This window comes from Larimichthys crocea, unplaced genomic scaffold, assembly GCF_000972845.2.
Source record: "Larimichthys crocea isolate SSNF unplaced genomic scaffold, L_crocea_2.0 scaffold319, whole genome shotgun sequence".
Taxonomy (NCBI): Eukaryota; Metazoa; Chordata; class Actinopteri; family Sciaenidae; genus Larimichthys; species Larimichthys crocea.
The window spans coordinates 716,376-736,406 of NW_020854203.1; the positions used below are offsets into that span (position 1 = coordinate 716,376).

The 20,031-nt window shown below is 42.4% G+C and overlaps 1 protein-coding gene across 22 annotated transcripts in view; it reads left to right on the forward strand.

Annotated features, from left to right (window-relative positions):
- Window positions 1–20,031, forward strand: part of neb (nebulin) — a 59,351-nt gene that overhangs the window by 35,458 nt on the left and 3,862 nt on the right. For 6 of the 22 annotated variants that reach the window (XM_027276133.1, XM_027276136.1, XM_027276155.1 and 3 more), the window contains 42 exons: window positions 63–170; window positions 256–360; window positions 455–559; window positions 648–746; window positions 853–957; window positions 1,067–1,171; window positions 1,266–1,370; window positions 1,473–1,577; window positions 1,899–2,003; window positions 2,097–2,201; window positions 2,308–2,412; window positions 2,519–2,623; window positions 3,526–3,630; window positions 4,416–4,517; window positions 4,621–4,728; window positions 4,816–4,920; window positions 5,016–5,120; window positions 5,215–5,319; window positions 5,433–5,537; window positions 5,621–5,731; window positions 5,832–5,942; window positions 6,036–6,137; window positions 6,547–6,651; window positions 7,163–7,252; window positions 8,704–8,817; window positions 8,924–9,028; window positions 9,602–9,706; window positions 10,940–11,044; window positions 11,691–11,801; window positions 13,050–13,160; window positions 13,974–14,087; window positions 14,197–14,301; window positions 14,412–14,516; window positions 14,790–14,894; window positions 15,362–15,454; window positions 15,913–16,005; window positions 16,352–16,444; window positions 17,308–17,400; window positions 17,746–17,838; window positions 18,214–18,306; window positions 19,006–19,098; window positions 19,573–19,680. In XM_027276133.1, the coding sequence (XP_027131934.1) occupies window positions 63–170; window positions 256–360; window positions 455–559; window positions 648–746; window positions 853–957; window positions 1,067–1,171; window positions 1,266–1,370; window positions 1,473–1,577; window positions 1,899–2,003; window positions 2,097–2,201; window positions 2,308–2,412; window positions 2,519–2,623; window positions 3,526–3,630; window positions 4,416–4,517; window positions 4,621–4,728; window positions 4,816–4,920; window positions 5,016–5,120; window positions 5,215–5,319; window positions 5,433–5,537; window positions 5,621–5,731; window positions 5,832–5,942; window positions 6,036–6,137; window positions 6,547–6,651; window positions 7,163–7,252; window positions 8,704–8,817; window positions 8,924–9,028; window positions 9,602–9,706; window positions 10,940–11,044; window positions 11,691–11,801; window positions 13,050–13,160; window positions 13,974–14,087; window positions 14,197–14,301; window positions 14,412–14,516; window positions 14,790–14,894; window positions 15,362–15,454; window positions 15,913–16,005; window positions 16,352–16,444; window positions 17,308–17,400; window positions 17,746–17,838; window positions 18,214–18,306; window positions 19,006–19,098; window positions 19,573–19,680 (4,350 nt within the window). Of the gene's footprint in view, window positions 1–62; window positions 171–255; window positions 361–454; window positions 560–647; window positions 747–852; window positions 958–1,066; window positions 1,172–1,265; window positions 1,371–1,472; window positions 1,578–1,898; window positions 2,004–2,096; window positions 2,202–2,307; window positions 2,413–2,518; window positions 2,624–2,958; window positions 3,061–3,525; window positions 3,631–4,415; window positions 4,518–4,620; window positions 4,729–4,815; window positions 4,921–5,015; window positions 5,121–5,214; window positions 5,320–5,432; window positions 5,538–5,620; window positions 5,732–5,831; window positions 5,943–6,035; window positions 6,138–6,546; window positions 6,652–7,162; window positions 7,253–8,703; window positions 8,818–8,923; window positions 9,029–9,601; window positions 9,707–10,939; window positions 11,045–11,690; window positions 11,802–13,049; window positions 13,161–13,973; window positions 14,088–14,196; window positions 14,302–14,411; window positions 14,517–14,789; window positions 14,895–15,361; window positions 15,455–15,912; window positions 16,006–16,351; window positions 16,445–17,307; window positions 17,401–17,745; window positions 17,839–18,213; window positions 18,307–19,005; window positions 19,099–19,572; window positions 19,681–20,031 lie in introns of all 22 variants that reach the window. The other 16 variants (XM_027276135.1, XM_027276138.1, XM_027276140.1 and 13 more) reach the window with 16 other exon arrangements.

Sequence of the window (20,031 nt, forward strand, 5' to 3'; positions counted from 1 at the left end):
TCCTTTGACAGCCATTAAAATGTTTTAATAATGCATTTTTGCCATTGCTTTTATTCTTGTAGGTGAAGTACAAGGAGGCCTACGAGATGACGAAGGCTAAGGCCTACAGTCTTCATCCAGAGGGCGTCAACTTCGTCAACTTAAGGAATTCCAACAAGATCATCAACGATGTAAGATAGCACACCGCTCCTGTTGTTGACATCAGACACATTGGTGATGATGGAGATTCTTACGTTACACTCTTCCCTTCTCCAGCGTCTGTATCGTCAGGACTACCACAAGCAAAAGGACAAGATCCACACAACCTACGACACCCCTGATATCAAGCAAGTCAAGATGAACCAGAAACACCTCAGCGATGTACGGGGCCATCACACAATTGATGTCATTTATATTCCATGTTTGTATTGGTGCAGCTTGTTGATGCCACCTTTTTGTCCCCTTCTTATATTAGTTGTGCTACAAAGAGAAATACTACAACAACAGAGGCCAGCTGATCTCTATGCCCATTACCCCTGAGCTGATGCACTGCCGCCACGTCAATGAAATCACCAGCGAGGTATGGTGAAAACAGTTTCATGCAGACTTTCATGAAAATGAACAGACTTTTGTTGAAAGTGTTTGCTGAGAGCATTTTGTGTCTTTAGCTCAAATACAAAGAGGATCTGGTTTGGCTGAGAGGCCTCGGCTGCTTCTTGTACGACACCCCAGAGATGGTCACCATCCGCAACATCACCAAACAAAGGGTATGTCTTCACCTTAAATCATTGTCATTCATTTTTAGTTTGCAATCAACCTCCTGCAGTGGCATCACTTGGCATCGTTTTTGTGACCTGTTTCTCACTTTCACAGGTGACCTACCCAAGGGAGGCTAAGAAGAACCTTGCCAACTTCTCCGTGGTCCTGGACACCCCAGAGTATAAGCGCGTGACCGAGCTTAAGACCCACATGAGCAACGTGAGTCGCACACTTTGTCACATTACACAAAAAAAGAGAAACATTGTGACAGATTTGATGAAGTTTCTCACTTCTTCTTCTTCTTCTTCTTCTGCTCATCTACTTTCAGCTCATCTACAAAGCCCAGAGCAAGCAGGAGATGTCTAAGGTCTCCACCACTGTGGATGCTGTGGACATCCAGAGAGCCAAATGGGCCCAGCAGCTGACTAACAAAGCAAGTTCACATCACTGCCATCACTCACTAAAGGTGTTGTTTAACAGATTTATTTTCTTTCCCTGTTATCTAATGATCATCTGTTTCTCCACAGTACAAGTACATCGACTTGGCTGCTAAGGAGAGACCTCATTACACTCCAGAAAGTCAAACTCCAGACCTGACCCATGCCAAAAAAATGAAAGTGGTCTACAGTGACGTAAGTCTTCTTTATTTTGATGTGTTTTCTTGTTGTTTATCAGTTTTTACTCAATGATTTTTGATATTTACAATGTGTCACACAAATTATTTCCTCCCTCAGAACAAATACAAAGAACAGTATGAGAAGATGAAGCACAGGTACACAGCCATCGGTGATACACCTCTCCTGATCCGTGCCAAGAAATCCTACATCCAGTCCAGTGATGTGAGTATGCTCATTTGTAACCCTAACACTATTAACGATAACGATAATGTTTATATGAGTGCCATGAAGCAGGTTAGGACAGCCTAACCTCCATCTGGCAGTAAATTTATGTTTGAATGAGAAAAAAGCAATTTCATTAGCTGATGGAGATTTAATGTCACCCAAGATAGTCTAAATACTGTTTCATAAACACTACAATGCAATGTACTGCAGCATTTGCATTTGAATATTAATGACTGATGGAAAAAGACACTATAAACACGTACTCTTTGTATTTGTGTGTGATAAACATCTGACACATTTTGTTCTTCATGTCCTCAGCTGCGTTACAAAGAGACCTTCGAGCTCGCCAAGGGTCACTACCGCACAGTCAAGGATGCTCTGGACATCACCTACCACCGCAGAGTCACTGATGACGTCAGCGAGGTCAGCAATTGAAATCATCCGGTTGACAATTTGTTCTGAATTTATATATATATATATATCACTTTCTGATTATTCTTCATCTTTCCACCTCAGGTTAAATACAGGGAGAAGTACATTAACTCTCTGGGTACATGGAAGTCCATCCCCGACCGTCCTGAGTTCTTCTTCAGCAAGATTGTCAATGATAACGTCAGCAGCGTGAGTACTCTTGACTTACAGTCTAAAACAAGGCTAAAGGGCATGTAGTATGACATATTATGTAACATTTAAAAAAAAAAAATCTCTTTTTTTTGTCCATCTTTAGGTCAAGTACAAGGAGGACCTGGATTGGTTGAAGGGAATTGGCTGCTATGTCTGGGACACACCTGAGCTGGTGCTGGCTGAGAACAACAAGGCACTTTACAGTGAGGTACATATACTGCTTATCATTAACTCACGTGACAAGTCTGCTTCTTATTGTAGTTCATGTGATATTTTTCTGCCTGTTCCTAATAACTTCCATTTCTTGCTAACAGAGACTGTACAAAGCCTCATCCGAGAAGAACAGAGGCAACTTCAAGTATACCTCCGACACGCCGTTCTTCGAGACTGTCAAGAACGCCTCTATTCTCATCAACGATGTGAGTCCGTCATTCTTTAACCCAACACAGTCACTCAAAATATTTGAAAAGATTATTATAGTTAGTTTGTTGAACCCATTTGTGAGATAGACACTCAAATTGTTAATCACATTTCTTTGTCTCTGTGCATCTCTATGGGACTCTCAGGTTGGAGGTAAAAGTATTATAATCTTTAAGATCTTTCTCTGTGTACCCGTAATGCCAGCTGTTTAAAATGTCTTGATATCAACTTGTTCTAACCTTCCTTTGTCCCCTGAAAAATTCTCGTCACACGAGACACTGTGCACATTGTTTTCTGGACTTGTCTTTAACCCACCTTCTGACATTCTGAGCAGAGGGCCTACAGAGCTAATTATGAGAAGACCAAGGATAAGTTCACCATTACTACAGACGATCCTAGATACCAGCTGGCCAGGGAGAACAATAAGATGAGCCAGGTAAACGTCTTGGTCGTGTTGTATGACCCAGCCTGCTTCCTCCACTGCAACCTCCAGTCCGGTCCAACAGACCCCTGACACCGGTGCATGAACAACAGACCTGCCGGTGGTGGTCGACGCATGGCCTTTCCAACACGATAAATCTCTCTACTTGCTCGTTCTCTCTTTTTTTTTCCGCTCAAACAGCAGCTGAATGCTGTCTTGAGCAAGCGGGACTCTTCTTCATCTGTGCCATCAGAGAGACAGTATAATCACTAATGATTAGATCATGAAAATGTGCAAACACGCTCTTGTAAAACCAAACATGATCTCTGTCGCTCCAGAGGCACAGATGAGGACAAACAGCTCCTCCGTCACACTTGGATCTCCGGAGTACTTTCTCCAGTCCTCCCAGTGTTACTGCTGTTTTTAACGTGTCCTCAACTATGGCATGCTGTGTGTGTATGTCATTTTGTGTGTGAACAGGCAAGGTATAAATCCAAAGCAAAGGATCTTCTAAAGAGTGGCTGCAATGAGCTACACCGCCCTGACATCCTCACAGCCCTTTACCAGTCCGTTTTGGGCAGTAAGGTAAACAGCCACAGAGTGGTGAATCATCATAATGCTGATCTTTGTCAACAAACAAGCAGAAAATTAGTCCTGTGTTGGTTTAAGACTCACAGGCGTTAATGAAAGTCCGCTTCACTCTCATCCTTCCTGCTGTTACTGGACAGGATCTCATCTCATCACATGTATCACCTCCATTCAGCTCTAGAGGGATTTGACATTACCCATGCTCTAATCTCTCCATCACCAATTCACTTCCATTTGTGTCCTGCTGATTGCCAAACTTAACTCTTATATGCAGTGCTGTAGTTTCAGCAGACCAGATCTGAGTCAGAAATCACACATTGAAGCTCCTGCAGAGCCGCCTGGTCGTCATGAACTACGCGGGCACTGCAGAGTTCCTTGAGTGGTAGCACGTGTCCTCATCCTTATTCTCACCTGGAAAATAACTCACTCTGTGTTTGTCCTGCATGTTTCATAAGGCATTTACTCACGCATGTACGTAAACTTCACTCACTATATACAATTATTACTTTGTTGTAATAGCTGTGCTCTCACTGTTCAAGAACTGTCCAAGAAGAAAAAATTAAAAGAATCTGGTTGTTTTGACACCTCAGCTTTATTATGTCATAAAAGAAATTGATTGTTTGTCGTCAAATGTTTGAATTTGACTGACAGTTCTTGGACAGTTTTTGTCTTTATCTATCTAAATTAAAGACAAGTTGTCAAAATACACAGAAATAAATAATTACAGCGACAAATGAGCGATACTAACTTTCTTTTGCTTGCACGTTATTGTCCTCCATCAGTGGAGATACAGACAGCAGTATGAACGTGCCAAGGACAAGTTCACCTCTATTCTGGACACTCCTGAGTATGAGACCCACAAACGCAAGAAGAAGATCAGCGATGTAAGTGTTTTGATTTTGTTTTTGATCGGTGGGTTTGATATTACATCAAAACGTTTTTTTTATGTTTTGAAATGCTAACTATGTGATGGTGATTATTCCTCAGATCATCTACAAGATGGAGTACAACAAGACCAAAGCTAAGGCATACACCCTGCCTTATGACACTCCACACCAGCAGCACATGAAGAAAGTCAAGGAGATCACCAGCAATGTGAGTCCCACTCAGAGTGACACCGAGGCACAGGAAGTCAAAATATGACATTCATCTTTATGTTTGGTGTTTTTATTCATCTTACAGCTGAAATACAGAGAAGTGTATGAGAAGAGCAAGGCCCAGATCAACATGGACCCCGAGGCTCATGAGATCCGTGCTGCCAAGGAGGCCTACAGGAACATCACCAACGTAAGTGTCTTCACTAATGTAACAGGAAATATCACTCTCTGTTCATTATCGATGGATTTTTAACTCGATATCCTCATTTCCCCCCCAATTTTTAGCTTGACTACAAGAAGAAATATGAAGCCACAAAGGCCAAGTGGATCTGGACTTCAGATAGACCCGACTTCCTCAACGCTGCCAAGAACAGTATGCAGCAGAGCGATGTGAGTTGCTTCTTCTTTACTGTACATTTGTGATTTCCATTTTTCACTTTCGACAACATCCAACAGTGCTGCTCTGACTCTGTTTCACCCACAGGTCGAGTACAAGTACGACAAAGAGAGTATGAAGGGTTGCGTGATACCTGTGGTTGATGACAAGCTCACCCTTCTGGCTATGAAGAATAATGAAATGGCCAGCATTGTAAGTTTTTCCATGTCATCTCTGTGCCGGAACTAAATTACTAAAGGATGTTTAGACATTTCAAACGACAGGACCACCTCAGAATTAAATTGAAAAAATTGTTTCCCCTCCAGGTGAAGTACAAAGAGAAGTATGAAAAGGAAAAGGGCCACTACATGCCTGTGCAGGACACTCCTCAAATCCTCCATGCCAAGGCTGTGCGCACTCTGGCATCAGAGGTAATTCTCTTTAAAGGAAAGTCAGCCGTTTGTTGAATTTTTTACAGGTAGTTACATGTTTTAAATTCTTGACTTGAATTCAGACCAGATACAAGGAGGCCAGTAAGAAGGACATGCAGTCTGGCTCATTCACAACCCTGCCTCAGACCCGTGATACTGCTCACAGCAAGGAGGTCAACAAGCTTGTCAGCAGGGTACGACCGCCTCACATTTCTTCAACGAAACGAGCTCATCCATCTCATAATCCTGCAGTGTTTTTGTGCGCCTGGCCTTCATTCTTTCCTCTCTTTGCAGAACGTGTACAAAGAGAAGTTTGAGAAGGAAAAGGGGAAGTCAGTGTATAACCACATGATGGTTCCACCTGATGTTCAGCATGCTATGGCCGTGGCCAAGAGTCAGAGCAGCGTGAGTTGTATTGATTTTCATTTCCACGTTAGGATAGACGTGTGAAACGTTTGTCGTTTGTGTCCACCATACTGTATTCTGTCTGCTCCACAGATTTCCTACAAGAAGGACGCCAAAGCCAACCTCCACTACACCTCTGTGGCCGACCGTCCTGACATCAAGAAGGCAACCCAGGCTGCCAAACTGATCAGTGGGGTAAGCAGACAGCACATGCATGGAACAAGTTAAAGATAAAAACCTGGATGCACAAAGGCAGAAACATGCAAAACAAGCTGGATTTTCACTGCCCACATTTTGTTCCCAACAGTACTTCTGTAACGGTGTCATGTACCTGAACTCTTTAAGAAGCTGAACATGTCTAATTATGTCTCCTAGCTATAAATGACCATAACCCTACACTGAGACTAAGTGATCTTATAAAAGGTAGACCAGCCGGGCCAGCTTTTTTATTCCTTACCTGTATCTATATCTACGTTTCTATATCTGTGTTTCTGTTTGAACAAAACTTAATGTGAATGAAGCAAATTTCGAAAAGCAAACAAAAAGACCACCCTAGCAGTTTGTACACAGTCCGCTGATTCTTGCTTGCTCTCCTCTCTGTCAGATCGGCTACCGCGACAAGGCACGCGAGGAGGCCAGCCGCGGAGGTTCTCTGGTCAACCGCCCAGACATTACTTTGGCCACTGAGGTGTCCAAGCTGACCAGCGAGGTACAACAAATCAAATCAACCATCTGTCTCTGGAAGCCCCGGGCCAGTCATGCCGTAACCTCACTGGTTCCCTACAGTTATCGTATTTTAAATACAAGTCTGGTCACTGGAAGCCGGATTACACCAGCAAAGTTCAGATGTCTGTGGTTGTCAGATCAGCTTCCATAAGCTAATATTTGCAGACTAGTGTCGCTGTAGTAGATGCTTAGCAGCAGTCCTGTAGGCCTAACGACACAACTAGCAGCTTTTCCATAGCGCTTCCTCCGCCATCCTGCATTGTAATCCATGTCCTATTCTCACTGTGACTCAATGAAAGTCTGTATACATGTTTAACTGCTCATATCATTGTACATGTCCCACCTCCATCCTTAAAGCTGTCCTCCTACACTACTCCTCTTCCTCCATCCCTCTGTTCTTTCCTCATTCCTCACCTCTTTCCTCTCCTCTCTCCTTCCATAATGTCTAAGTGTGTGTGTGTGTTCTCATCCATCCATCTCACTGCGCTTTGTAGGTGGAGGCCAAGCCCTCCCTCCATGGAACTGCTTCCTATGATACCCCCCAGATGCGCCACATTAAGAAAATGAGTGCCGTGACTAGTGATGTAAGGAGGTTCACACCCTGAAATTGAAGGGCTGTCACTCTGTGTCCGTCTCTGTCTTTCTGTCCCCTTCGTATCCATCTATTGACTGACTGATGAGCTGATTTATTGATTTTACTGCGGGGTTCATTGAGCCTTCTTATGATGATCCGATTATTATTTGGCTTGCAAATTTCAGCATTGTGTGCACATTCTGCTCTGTAAGCTGTGGCTTGTTGCTAAGCGTAGACAAGTGTCGCTTGCTGCATTTGTTGCACTGGAGACAACGTTAATGAATCTTGGTTTTTCTATTTTGTCAAACATTTCCCCACTTTTCTCCCGAGTCTTGGTTCAAAACATGTGTATATCCAGCAGTCAGCTGAGCAGAACACCAGAGCGCTGTGTCTTCAAATGCGTTAGCAGTGCAGAATCTATCATTAATGCTGGATTTACAAATGTTTTCTTTAAGATACTGTTTATGGATATCGCTTTGTCTCACCTCCTCTCTAAAGCTAACTCATCTACAGATTGACAGAACAGTCCAGACTCTCTAAAACTCAAGCACATTTTCCATATATGCTTTATTATATATGAAGTCCATGTTGTGTTCATGCGGATCACATAATGCTGTATTGGGCTCTGTTCACATGTGGCACTAAAATGCATCTTAGATGATCAGGTCAATTGCAAATGCACCTAAAATACATAAAGAATAGGGTCAACTTTAACTTTAACAACACAAGGTAATGAACTAAATACAGTTTAGCAGCAGTTTCCAACAGATGAAATCGAACAGGAGTCACAAACTGAGACTCATTCGAGATGCATTCTAATGTCAAGTGTAAACTGCAACCCTCCTCAGCTGAAAAACAGCTGCAGATGGATGCAGGCCTGACTGAACTGTGTCTGAGCAGCGTCTCCACAGCTGACCCGTTTGGTCTGATTGAGAAGAATCCTGTGTGTTTCATTAATGCAGTTTGTTACAGTAGCTGCGGATGCTGCCGGGATAAACTGTCTTTAAATTTGACCCTGCAGGTCCGAACAGCTCTGATGATGTGTAGTACATTACATACGGAGTTGTTTGTGATGAGACAAAATGAGTTTGGTTTAAAATCTGAGACTAAAATACAAAATTTGAGATTTTCTTCTCAAATCTGGAACCAAACTACAGATGTGAACACACTCATACAGACCTCTAATGAATGAATGCATGAAAGGAAACACTTGTAGAAGACTTGCACAGTCGTACAGTTGCTGTTCTTGTATAACAAGGGATGGAGCATACAGTACACAGTGTATTTACACAAACTATCAGGAATGTGAGCTACTTGTCCCTTTTTATACACTATTAGAAAAAGCATTATGTCGTTCTTTCGATATTTCCAGTTGGATGGAGTCTGTAGATCTTCCACTGGCTTTATTCTCACCAGCAGGCACCACTCACACTGACTCTCTCATGTATCCCTCCCCAATAGTTGAAGTACAAGGAGAAGTTTGACAAGGAGGTGAAAGGAAAGAGACCACAATATGACCTGAAGGAGAGCAAGATTTACAAGACTTTGAAGGATGCCAGCGCGCTGGCTAGTGAGGTAGGTACTCACATAACAGCAAGACTCATTCAAGTCATAAAAGCTCATTAATAATCTGAGCAAATGAGCATGTGATTACGAGTGTGTCTGCTTATTCCACCCACAGGTGAAGTACAAGGGTGACCTGAAGAAGATCCACAAGCCGGTGACCGACATGGCTGAGTCTCTGTCCATGCAGCACAGCCTGAGCACCAGCAGACTGTCCAGCCAGGTAAGGCCTCATCAACCTTTAACCCGCTCACAATCCCACCCTGGCAGCTGCTGGCAGTCCGTCCACTTCCAGTGCAGTGAGACGTGTCTGACCTCAGCGCCTCCATCACCCTCACATACCGCAGTAACAATCAACCCGCTGCACATCATTCATGGATTTATACACTAAGCTCCTACATCTGGTAGTGACCCTTACCCTTCTTACCTTTCACCCTTTTGACCTTTGACCTTCCCGTAATATCGCCTTCCATAACCTCTCCTCCTCCTCCACTCTTAGTTTGATTCACTTCTTCCTGCAGCTCGCACAGAAAACTCTTTTATTAATGACCACTTAACACAAAACTCCCTCCTTCTGCACCAACTCTGGATCATTTTTCACTTCCATCTTTGATTTTCACTTCTTGTTTTGATGGCATGTCATAGTTGGACATTGCTAAGAGCTGTTCTCACAGTTATAATGTTACTATTTTTGCTTCTGTCACCAAATAATGGCTGGGAGTAAACTCCAGACAGACGCTCTTTTTCTCGCTTGCTGTACTGAGCTGTTGTTACTTGACTGGGAATTCCCTCATAGTACTGCTACAAGAAGAAATTTGAGGAGAGTAAGGGTCACTACCATATGATTCCTGACACACCAGAGCAGCTTCATCACAAGGAGGCCTCTGACCTTCAGAGCAACGTAAGTGGTGCAGACTCTGAGGGGGTCAACAAACACTCCACTACACACTGCTGTCTTTCTTGTCAAACATATGTGTGTGTGATCTTCGTTCCCTGCACTTAGAGGCTGTCGTTGCATTATTTTGTTCACAAAAAAAGTTGGTGACAAAACCTTTGAATGGTAAATGAAATTAGTTCTTCAAGAGGTTGAGTCTGGGGCATCTGGACACTTGGTCCATCCAAGAAGCTTCTTCAGTTCTGACTGACTGGTGGGCAGTCTGAGTATTTATCCTAGACAGGATCGTAGACCAGAACATTGTTCCACTTGGTTCATTAGTGCTCATTGCTGTTGGGACAACTGTCGTCAGACTGGTTACCTAAGTTTAGGCGTTACCGACATTTGTTCAGGTCATCTAGACTCCGGTGTGGACGATGGCCCCGGTACATGCCTGAGTACCATATCTCAAAGATAGGTTGGTGCCAGGCTGTGCAGCGATTTAAAAACTAATTAAGAGAATCTTAAAATCAATTCTAAAAGTAATTGGCAACCAATGCAAAGACTTTCTGTCTTTGTAAGTACTTGGGCTGCAGAGTTCTGGACAAGTCTTTTTTTTTAGAAAGACCAGACAAGAAAGCACTTTAGTAATCGAGCCTCAAGGTAAGAAAAGCATTAACATAGTCACAGTTTTGTTTTGTTAAGATATTTTTTTGGCCGTTTTTGAGCTTTATTTGACAGACAGCTTAAAGAGCGACAGGAATGTGACAGGAGAGAGAGATGGGGAATGACATGCAGGAAAGAGCCACAGGTCGGATTCAAACTCTGGGCTTCCGCAGCAAGGACTGAGCCTTTGTACATGGGTCGGCTGCTCTACCAACTGAGCTAAACACCCCCCAGTAGTCACAGTATTAGCTTTAAATGTTACAGTTCATGGTGTAGTCTTTTAGATTTTGTAAGGTATTTCTATCTTTCAGGCAGCCACAGATTTCTATTCATACTCACATATGCTGCGTATCAATTATCTAACTACTGAGACATGCCTTAGTTGTGTAATTCATCACAGGGAAGATCAAGTATATGTTTATTTTCCATCATTCAGCATTGCTGTAATGAATACCGCAAGATAATAATAAGATAATAATATGTAATATAAGATTTTCCCGTATATAAAACCGGTATATAATATATATAATGTACCTGTGTGATATTTTTTCACTTTGCCTGTTGGAAGCTTTACATTTGTGTGGGCTGTTTCAGGTGAAATACAAGGAGAAGTATGAGAAGGAGAAGGGCAAGGCCATGCTGGACTTTGAGACCCCCACATACGTGACTGCAAAGGAGGCTCAGCACATGCAGAGCCAGGTAAAAACTGTCTGTCTGCTCTGTGTTTCAAATGGAAATGCACTTTACATCACAAGACGGTTTCAGCGCCTGCTCTATATTAACATGTATTATATATAATGCCTTGTTATATATTGATATGCTTCAGCTTGTTGAATACTCAGATATTGTTTATATGAAACTTTGAGAATGTTTCAGAAAAAACAAAACCTTTTACAGTGCCTTTCATGCCAAGACTGCATATCGGTGCTCATTAGACACAATCTCATGAGTTGTTCATTACTTTCTATTCAGATCACAGTTTATCCTTCACCATTTTGAACTCTTATCTAGCTGTGCAGCCTGGAGAAGGCAGTGTAAAATGTGTTCAGATGAAACTAAACTCAACGCATTGTGGGTTTCTGCTCCTTAATCTAGTCTATATTTAAATCAGACTGCTTAATCTTACTCGTGATGCAGGACTGACAGTCTGTGAACATTTGAATGCAGCCTGGATTATAGCTTTATAAGCACTTATACATGAACAAATACTCACATTCAAAGACAGATACTGAAATGTGATTATGGTGCAAACAGGATGATGTACCTGCATTTTGAAGCAGCACTGCTTGCATGTGGTTATCTGAGCTCTGTCTGTCCTCCCCTGTCTTATCTCTGCGGCGAATAGAAAGACTATAAGAAGGACTATGAGGATAACATGAGGGGCAAGAACCTCTCAGGCTTGGAGGTCACCCCTGCCATGTTACATGTCAGACACGCCACCAAAATAGCCAGTGAGGTAACGAAAGGATCATTTATCCCCGACAACTTCCCCCTTTTTTTACCTCACCCATGCTTTATAATCATACTAAGACTACATCACAACCACAGTCCTTTTCTTTTCACCACCTTTTTCCTTTTTTAACCAGTGTTTCCTTCCTCTCTTGACTTCTTGTAGGTCCACACATGCAGTTCAACTCTAGACAGTTTGCATGATCCATTACACAGCAGTGTTGTAGCCAAGACCAAATAAACTGAGACCAAGGTTTGACTAAGACCAGAGTGTATCGAGACCAAGACCAAGACCAGACCAAGTCAGGACCAAGACTTTGAGGGGCAGAGTCTAAATCAAGATCAAGACCAGGGTATTGTGAGACTAAGTTAAGGCCAAGACCTAGAGGGGTTGAGACTGAGTCAAGACCAAGACCAGACAGTATACGCCTACTTAGGTATCTAATATTTATGACAGTTCTTATTAAGCGTTGCCTTGAAGCATTTACAAACTGCTGTGTGTTCTTTTGTTGCAGATGAACTGTTTGCAGTTTATAAAACCAAATTTTATTCCATAGGATTTGGCTGATGTCTCCTCCCAGACAGTTAACAAATAAAATGCAAATAGAGACATATAGAAAATAGAAACAGAAGGCAATTGAGTGACATCCTCGCAGTTGTGGTCTTGAACTAAAATCCAGAGTCCTTTTTGTCTGAGACCAAGACGACAACAGATTGGTGGTAGATTCCAGGATGAGACAGAGGCCTTGAAAAAGACTGATTTTTCAAGTACTACAACACTGCTACACAGCCATAAACTATTAACAATGTAGCATTCATCAACACGTCCCTTCTCTCTATCCCTGCGTGACTTTTAGTAGCGTAGTTGTTTGCATTTATATCTGTATGACTGTATTTGACATGTTGGACTTTCTGATAAGACGTCTGCATGCATGCATGTGATCATTTGAATGATGCAGCAATGTTTCTAAAGTGAAATGCTGTCTTTTGTTGTTGTCGTCGTTGTTGTTTCCACACTCTATCTGATAAAATTTGGTTCTCTTTTATCAGGATTCTTGCCAAAGTCACCAATGTCTCCGCTCTCTCTGTGATCAATCCTCATAGTTTTAGGATATGAAAAATCTCTGAATTTCCTTTTTTTTCTTTGGGGAGTTTTGGTGACTTTGAGCTCACCGTACTGTCTGTCTGTACGCTTTGGCCTTGCCTGCCTGTACACCCCTCTCTGCAGTCTCTCTGTTCTTCTTCCGTCCTGTAGAAAGAGTACAGGAAGGATCTAGAAGAGGGGGTGAAGGGTAAAGGGCTAACTGCACTGGAGGAAACTCCGGAGCTTTTGAGAGCAAGGAATGCCACTCAAATCCTGTGCGAGGTACGACCTCTGACTGAGAGGTGATGGAAACAGTATCACCCTCTCGACCCAAAGTGCCTTCCCACAATAATCCTGCTCATGGTGCATCATCGGCTGAGTCCTCTTCCCCTTTAACTGTGCTTCCACATCACACTAAAACGGCAACTGCTGAGTTTGCCCCTCGTCCCCGCTTCGTGACATCACTAATCTTCCAGCATCTTCCCTCTTCTCTGATGTATATGACTTGACCTTCACCTCCACCTTATGATTTCCTCTTATATGACTACAAATATCCTTAAAGCATGTTGGATATTATTACATTTTTGATATTTGATACATATAATATTGCATTTTTAGATTGTGTGCTTTGATTTTAGTTTATAGTTCATTCGATTATAGCCACAGCTCAGCTGCAACACAGCAGGAACAAGAGAAATGCTGTGTATGAGAAGTCATGACTTTTGATCATTTTCATTTTGGGCCAAGATTTGCTCTAGGAAGATTTTGAGGTTGATGTTTGGAGTGCACTTTATAGCAGTTATTAGTTTGATAAATGAATTTTAATATTAGAAAATTAAAAGAAAACATTTCTACAACACACAAGGACTAATTGTATTTTAACACATTGTCTTTAATTACTGCTGTTGTTTTCAGTTTTGAGTTGATCTTTACATGAAATCTGCTGTCAGTTATCATATTCATCTTTTTTTTAAACATTCTAACATTTTGTTTGTAGGTGTTTTGGTTTTGCAGCCCTTCCCCAATATAATAGTAATCCGCCAATTATGTCTGTGTGTTTTTGATGTAACATTTCATCACCTGTAACACTGACAGAGAGAGTACAAGAAGGCACTGGAGCATGAGATCAAGGGCAAGGGAATGTTGGCTTTGGCTACAGACACCCCAGACTTCATGAGGGCCAGGAACGCTACTGACATCCTCAGTCAGGTCTGAGTCACAGGGTTTTCTCTCGCTGCGTTTCTGATATATTTCTGGTCATAGTTATATATGTGTTAAGGCCAGAATCTGTGCTGAATCTGGTCTTTCTGCTCCTCAGACTAAGTACAAGCAGACCGCTGAGATGGACAGGGCCAGCTACACAACTGTCATCGACACCCCAGACATCATCCATGCTCAGCAGATGAGGAACATCGTCAGCCAGGTAGATTACCCAAGTCAATCTTCAAAAAGGTTCACTGGAGGTGGACAGAGACATATCAAAACAATCTAGTCTATTTTCATCCAAACTGCTGCTGTTTTTTTGTCCAACAGAAAAAATACAAGGAGGAGGCTGAGAAGACCATGTCTCACTATGTGCCAGTCCTGGACACTCCTGAGATGCAAAGAGTCCGTGAGAACCAGAAGAACTTCAGCACTGTAAGTAATAAATGCAAATGATCTAAATTATGCTTATGGAGCACCTAAAGTATGAAGTCTGTGTTTCTTCCAGTGTCTACTGGCTCGGTGTATGTCTCTATGTCTGCTGTAAAGTATTATCTTATAGTAACTATCTATAGTCTCGGGCATATGTGATATATAAGTGGCAATAGCTTTCAAGCTGAACAGCAACGAAGGTGTAGTTTCTCTTCTGGCTCTGTGTTTTCGTCATGATGAAACATTTTAACTGCACTTTTGTTTCTCTCTCTGTAGCATCTATACCAGGTTGACCTTAAAAACATAAAGGGCAAAGTGTCTACTGTAAAGGACACTCCTGAAATGCTTCGTGTTAAAGAGAATACAAAGAATTTCAGCTTGGTATCTACTCCATGACATTCGTATTTTTAACATTTAACATTTTTTTTTTTTTTTTATATATATATATATATATTTTTTACACTTTGACTTTTTTTTTTTTAACTTTCTTTAACACAAACCCTGATATGCAGCCCTTTATTTCTCTGGACCAAACAGATATTTTATAACCATGTGAAATATGCAGCATTTTAATTCACGCCACTAACCCATGATAATCTGTTTTATAGTGTAACATTTATACAGTATTTGGTAGTGCAGAGCTTGTGTGTTGTTAGATACTCTGTGTTCCTTTTTAAATGTTGATTTATATGTTTGTTTCATTCATATTTGTTTGTCGGTGTGTGTCCGATGTTGCTCACAAGGTGTGACGCGTAGATCAAGTGTAGTTTGAAATTTGAAGTTCAGCAGCTAGTCTTCATTATCCAAGCGCTCACTGCTCGCTGCTTTGATTCCTCGTCTGTGTAAAGATTCAGTACAAAGAGGATTTGGGAGCAGGAACAGCTGTGCCCGAGACCCCAGAGATGAAGAGAGTTAAATGCAACCAGCGGAACATCAGCACGGTACTCCACAGAGTGACCCTGCCCTCCTTCATCTCCTCCTTCAGCCTCCATACTCTCTCCTTATCTAGTGTAGACATAACCAGACCTGTCCTCACATGTCATCTCCTCCAATGATCACTTCCAATCCAACTTTTTACAGAGCTTTGAACTAATTATAGGACTTTTCTTCATGGTAATTCATAAAATCTAATCTCTGAAGTAATAAACTAAATGAAGTTTCATCCATTTAAAGCAGAACCTCACTTATCGCAAACGTACCTGACTACTATGTGAAAATCAGTACCAGTAACACCTTGTTGTTGTTGTTGTTGTTGTTGTTGTTGTTGTTGTTGTTGTCATCAGTTGTTCCACAGTGTATATTGTCATGAATGGATGGACATGTCTGAGTCTACTGTACATACTGTGCTAGTCTTTGTCCCTGTCTTACTCTGGACCTGTGTAACTTGTGCAATGGGCAGATACAGTACAAGGACTCTGTGGGTCAAGGCACAGCCATCCCAGACCTCCCAGAGGTGAAGCGGGTCAGAGAAACCCAGAAGAATATCAGCTCGGTAGAGGAAAAGGACTGCAGTGACCCTGATCTTACCCCCTTACAATCATTCCTCAAAACGCCCTCTGACCTCTCCTGCTTGTCTCAAAGTCTAGAAAACTTTACCTTCCATGTTTTAGTTTCCTCCTCCATCCTAACTAAGTCTCATAAATCACTCCTTTATTGGTAGATGACTTGATTTTGAATTCACATCCCCACAAAAAACATGATTTTCCTCCTAAATGAGTCTGTATCTCCCTGGATTTTATTTTGATTTCTTATTTTCTTCCCTCCTAAATTAAATCTAATCCTTCTTCGAGTGTGTTATCACCGTATTTGACTTTTTTCTTGTGCTGTCTCATTCAAAGCTTCAGTACAAAGCAGGCGTGGGACAAGGCACGTCAGTATCAGAGACCCCAGAGATGGAGAGAGTTAAACGCAATCAGCTCAATATCAGCACGGTACTCCACAGAGTGACCCTGCCTTCCTTCATCTCCTCCTCCAGCAGCCCTTCCCTCCACATTCTCTCCTTATCTAGTGTAGAATATAACCAGACCTGTCCTGACATGTCATCTCCTCCAACGATCACTTCCAATCCAACTTTTTACAGCATTTTTTTCACAGTTATCTTTTTACTTTTTAGTTTATTTTAGGATCCTACAGAGCTATCAAAGTGTTTCTTGTTAACTTGTGGAAACACACAGATTTGGATACCCTTTTTCACAATACACTAAATGGCCAAAAGTATGTGGACACCACTGACAAGACCCATACAGAAATGATTTTTCCAGCCTGGTGTGGAAGAACTTGACTGGTGTGCACAGAACCCCTTCATAAACCCCAACCAACACCTTTGGGATGAACTGGAATGGTGACCGTGAACCAACATGATCACCAAACATCAGTGTTGGACCTTACTGAGGAGAGGCTGTTACAGTAGCATGCTTATTCTTATTCTGATGCTTTTGCAATGTTCAACAGTCTGTAGGTGTCCACATATTTTTGGCAATGCAGTCTAGTGTTTTTTGTTTCCACTATAAAATCAGTTGTTCACACATCATCATCATTGATTTGGACTTTGAGGCTTCTGTAGGATTTTTCTTCATGATAATTCATAAAATCTGTTGTTGTTGTTGTTGTTGTTGTCATCAGTTGTTGTTGTTGTTGTTGTTGTCAGTTGTTGTTGTTGTTGTTGTTGTTGTTGTCAGTTGTTCCACAGTGTATATTGTCATGAATGGATGGACATGTCTGAGTCTACTGTACATACTGTGCTAGTCTTTGTCCCTGTCTTACTCTGGACCTGTGTAACTTGTGCAATGGGCAGATACAGTACAAGGACTCTGTGGGTCAAGGCACAGCCATCCCAGACCTCCCAGAGGTGAAGCGGGTCAGAGAAACCCAGAAGAATATCAGCTCGGTAGAGGAAAAGGACTGCAGTGACCCTGATCTTACCCCCTTACAATCATTCCTCAAAACGCCCTCTGACCTCTCCTGCTTGTCTCAAAGTCTAGAAAACTTTACCTTCCATGTTTTAGTTTCCTCCTCCATCCTAACTAAGTCTCATAAATCACTCCTTAATTGGCAGATGACTTGATTTTGAATTCACATCCCAACAAAAGAAATAATTTTCCTCCTAAATGAGTCTGTATCTCCCTGGATTTTATTTTGATTTCTTACTTTCTTCCCTCCTAAATTAAATCTAATCCTTCTTCAAGTGTGTTATCACGTATTTGACTTTTTTCTTGTGCTGTCTCATTCAAAGCTTCAGTACAAAGCAGGCGTGGGACAAGGCACGTCAGTATCAGAGACCCCAGAGATGGAGAGAGTTAAACGCAATCAGCTCAATATCAGCACGGTACTCCACAGAGTGACCCTGTAACCTCCTGTGCTGTACATCCATCGCCTCCCCCTCAGTCTCCATCCTCCCCTCAAACACGTCGTCATAACAGCCCTCCTGAGCCTTCATCACTTGTTTTGATGTTTGTCATATCAAGCCCACCTCGCAGATATAACACCAGTGAGCCTCGTGGGGTCGTGTTAACCCCACCGTGTCTCTAACATGACCTGCTTCTTCATTTCATAGGACAAAAAGAAAGTGTGTGTTTAGTTCCTCATGTCTGCTGTGAGTTTTGGTGCTGTGCTATGTGTCTCTCTCTCTCTTCCTGCGATTATCTCTGACTGACCTGCTCTTTACTTTCTTTGCATGAAACCCAAACTGTCTGTTGGGTAGATAAAATACAAGGACTCTCTTGGTCGAGGCACAGCTATACCGGACCTCCCTGAGGTGAAGCGGGTCAAACAAACCCAGAAGCACATCAGCTCGGTAGTGGAACCAAAAAAACCGAACCCTGTGTGCTCCTAACTTTTGAGAGTGGACCGTAGTGCCCATCAATAATGCCCCTCTCCCCTCCCTCCTGTCACCATCTCATGCTCCCATCACCTCCTGCTCATCTCATCCATCCTCATCCAAGGCGCAGACTTGCAGAGCTCCAGCACTGCCACCATCTTAATTTGTCATCCATGCATTTCTTTTTTTCTTTCTCTTTTCTCCTTTTTTACTCCTTCAAATCATCTTTAATCTTCCAACCATCAAACCCACCCGAAGCTCCTTTCTCTCCCCTTCCATCATTCCCTTCACCGCCCCTCTCCCAGTATTCTAACCTGCAGCCCAGCTGACATAAAGCCACTGCGTGCTACTAAGTTTTTCACTTTGCAGCAAATGACAAGCTAAATCTCCTGCTGGAGCGTGAGGAGTGTGTTTGTTCCTACAACAGAGATCCTGGCTACCAGGATGAGTCACTCTATAGGACCAATTTCTCAGACACTGCTTAAATATATTCCAAAGAGCAACAAATTTCTCCTCTGAGATGAAACCATCTCGGGAAAATTACATTCAAACTGCTTTTCTGTATCTTCTAAGAGTGTGAGGTCTATGAATGCAGTCCTATAGGTGTGTGTGTGGTCAGTGTTTGGTTCAGTGTGTCTGACTGGCCCCCTGGGGCACTGTGCTTCTGTCCTGTAGGTGTTGTATAAAGACAGTTCAGCCAAGGGAACTCCCGTGGTGTACACTCCAGAGATGGAGCGGGTCAAACGGAACCAAGAAAACATTAGCTCGGTACCTTCAGAATCACCAAGAACATGTTCTACTGAAGAATTGTTCCACGTTAACCCCTTTCTAACTGACTTGTCTCCCGGCTCTAGTTAGTTGTATTAATTCTCCCCACTGTGCTCTCTTCTGTCTGCACACCATCACTGCTAAGCTCTCCTCTTGTTCAAACTACTCCACTTCATCCTGTTTTCCTGCCGTCTTCCAACTGAAGATTGGGACGTAATCTTGTTTGATTTAATACTTCAGCCTCTTAATCCAAAAAAAAAAAAAATCTCCCTGCTAATTCATCTGTCTGAAATCCCAGTAATGTCCCCCAGCTCGTCCTGTCAGCAGCTGTGTGTGTGTGTGTGTGTCTTACCGTGTAGCCTCTTTGCCACACCCTTTGTGCTGTGGATTGCTAACGTATGATGGCTTCAAGTTTGAGACATCTTGAGACGCTCACTGCTTGTCCTCTGCTCCCCTCACTGCCCCGACCACCAGGTGCTGTACTCTGACAGTTTCCGTAAGCAGGTCCAGGGCAAGGCCGCCTTCGTTCTGGACACGCCTGAGATGAGGCGCGTCAGGGAGACCCAGCGCATCATTTCCGGAGTAAGATACTGTGTTCAATTCATACTGACCTTTGCCACGTCTTCTCCACTTAAAGCATAAGGCGGGTGGTGTTCTTGATTCCTCCCATGAAAAGACCAACGATGTGGTAGTTTATGATGTCCCTAAGCTGTCAGTAGATCTCTCTTAGTAAGAGCTCAGTAATTTTAGTTTTTTGAAAAAGTTACTTAACCAGGTGGAATTACAATTATCAAGGACTATTTTAATACACATTTGGTACTCTAGTGAGTATTTATGGCAGCTTATTTGCTCTTTTTTGGACGACAGTGGAGCTTTACTCAGACAATGCCTGTTAGTAGAATCAATTCATATTTTAGTGACATTTCTGTTGAC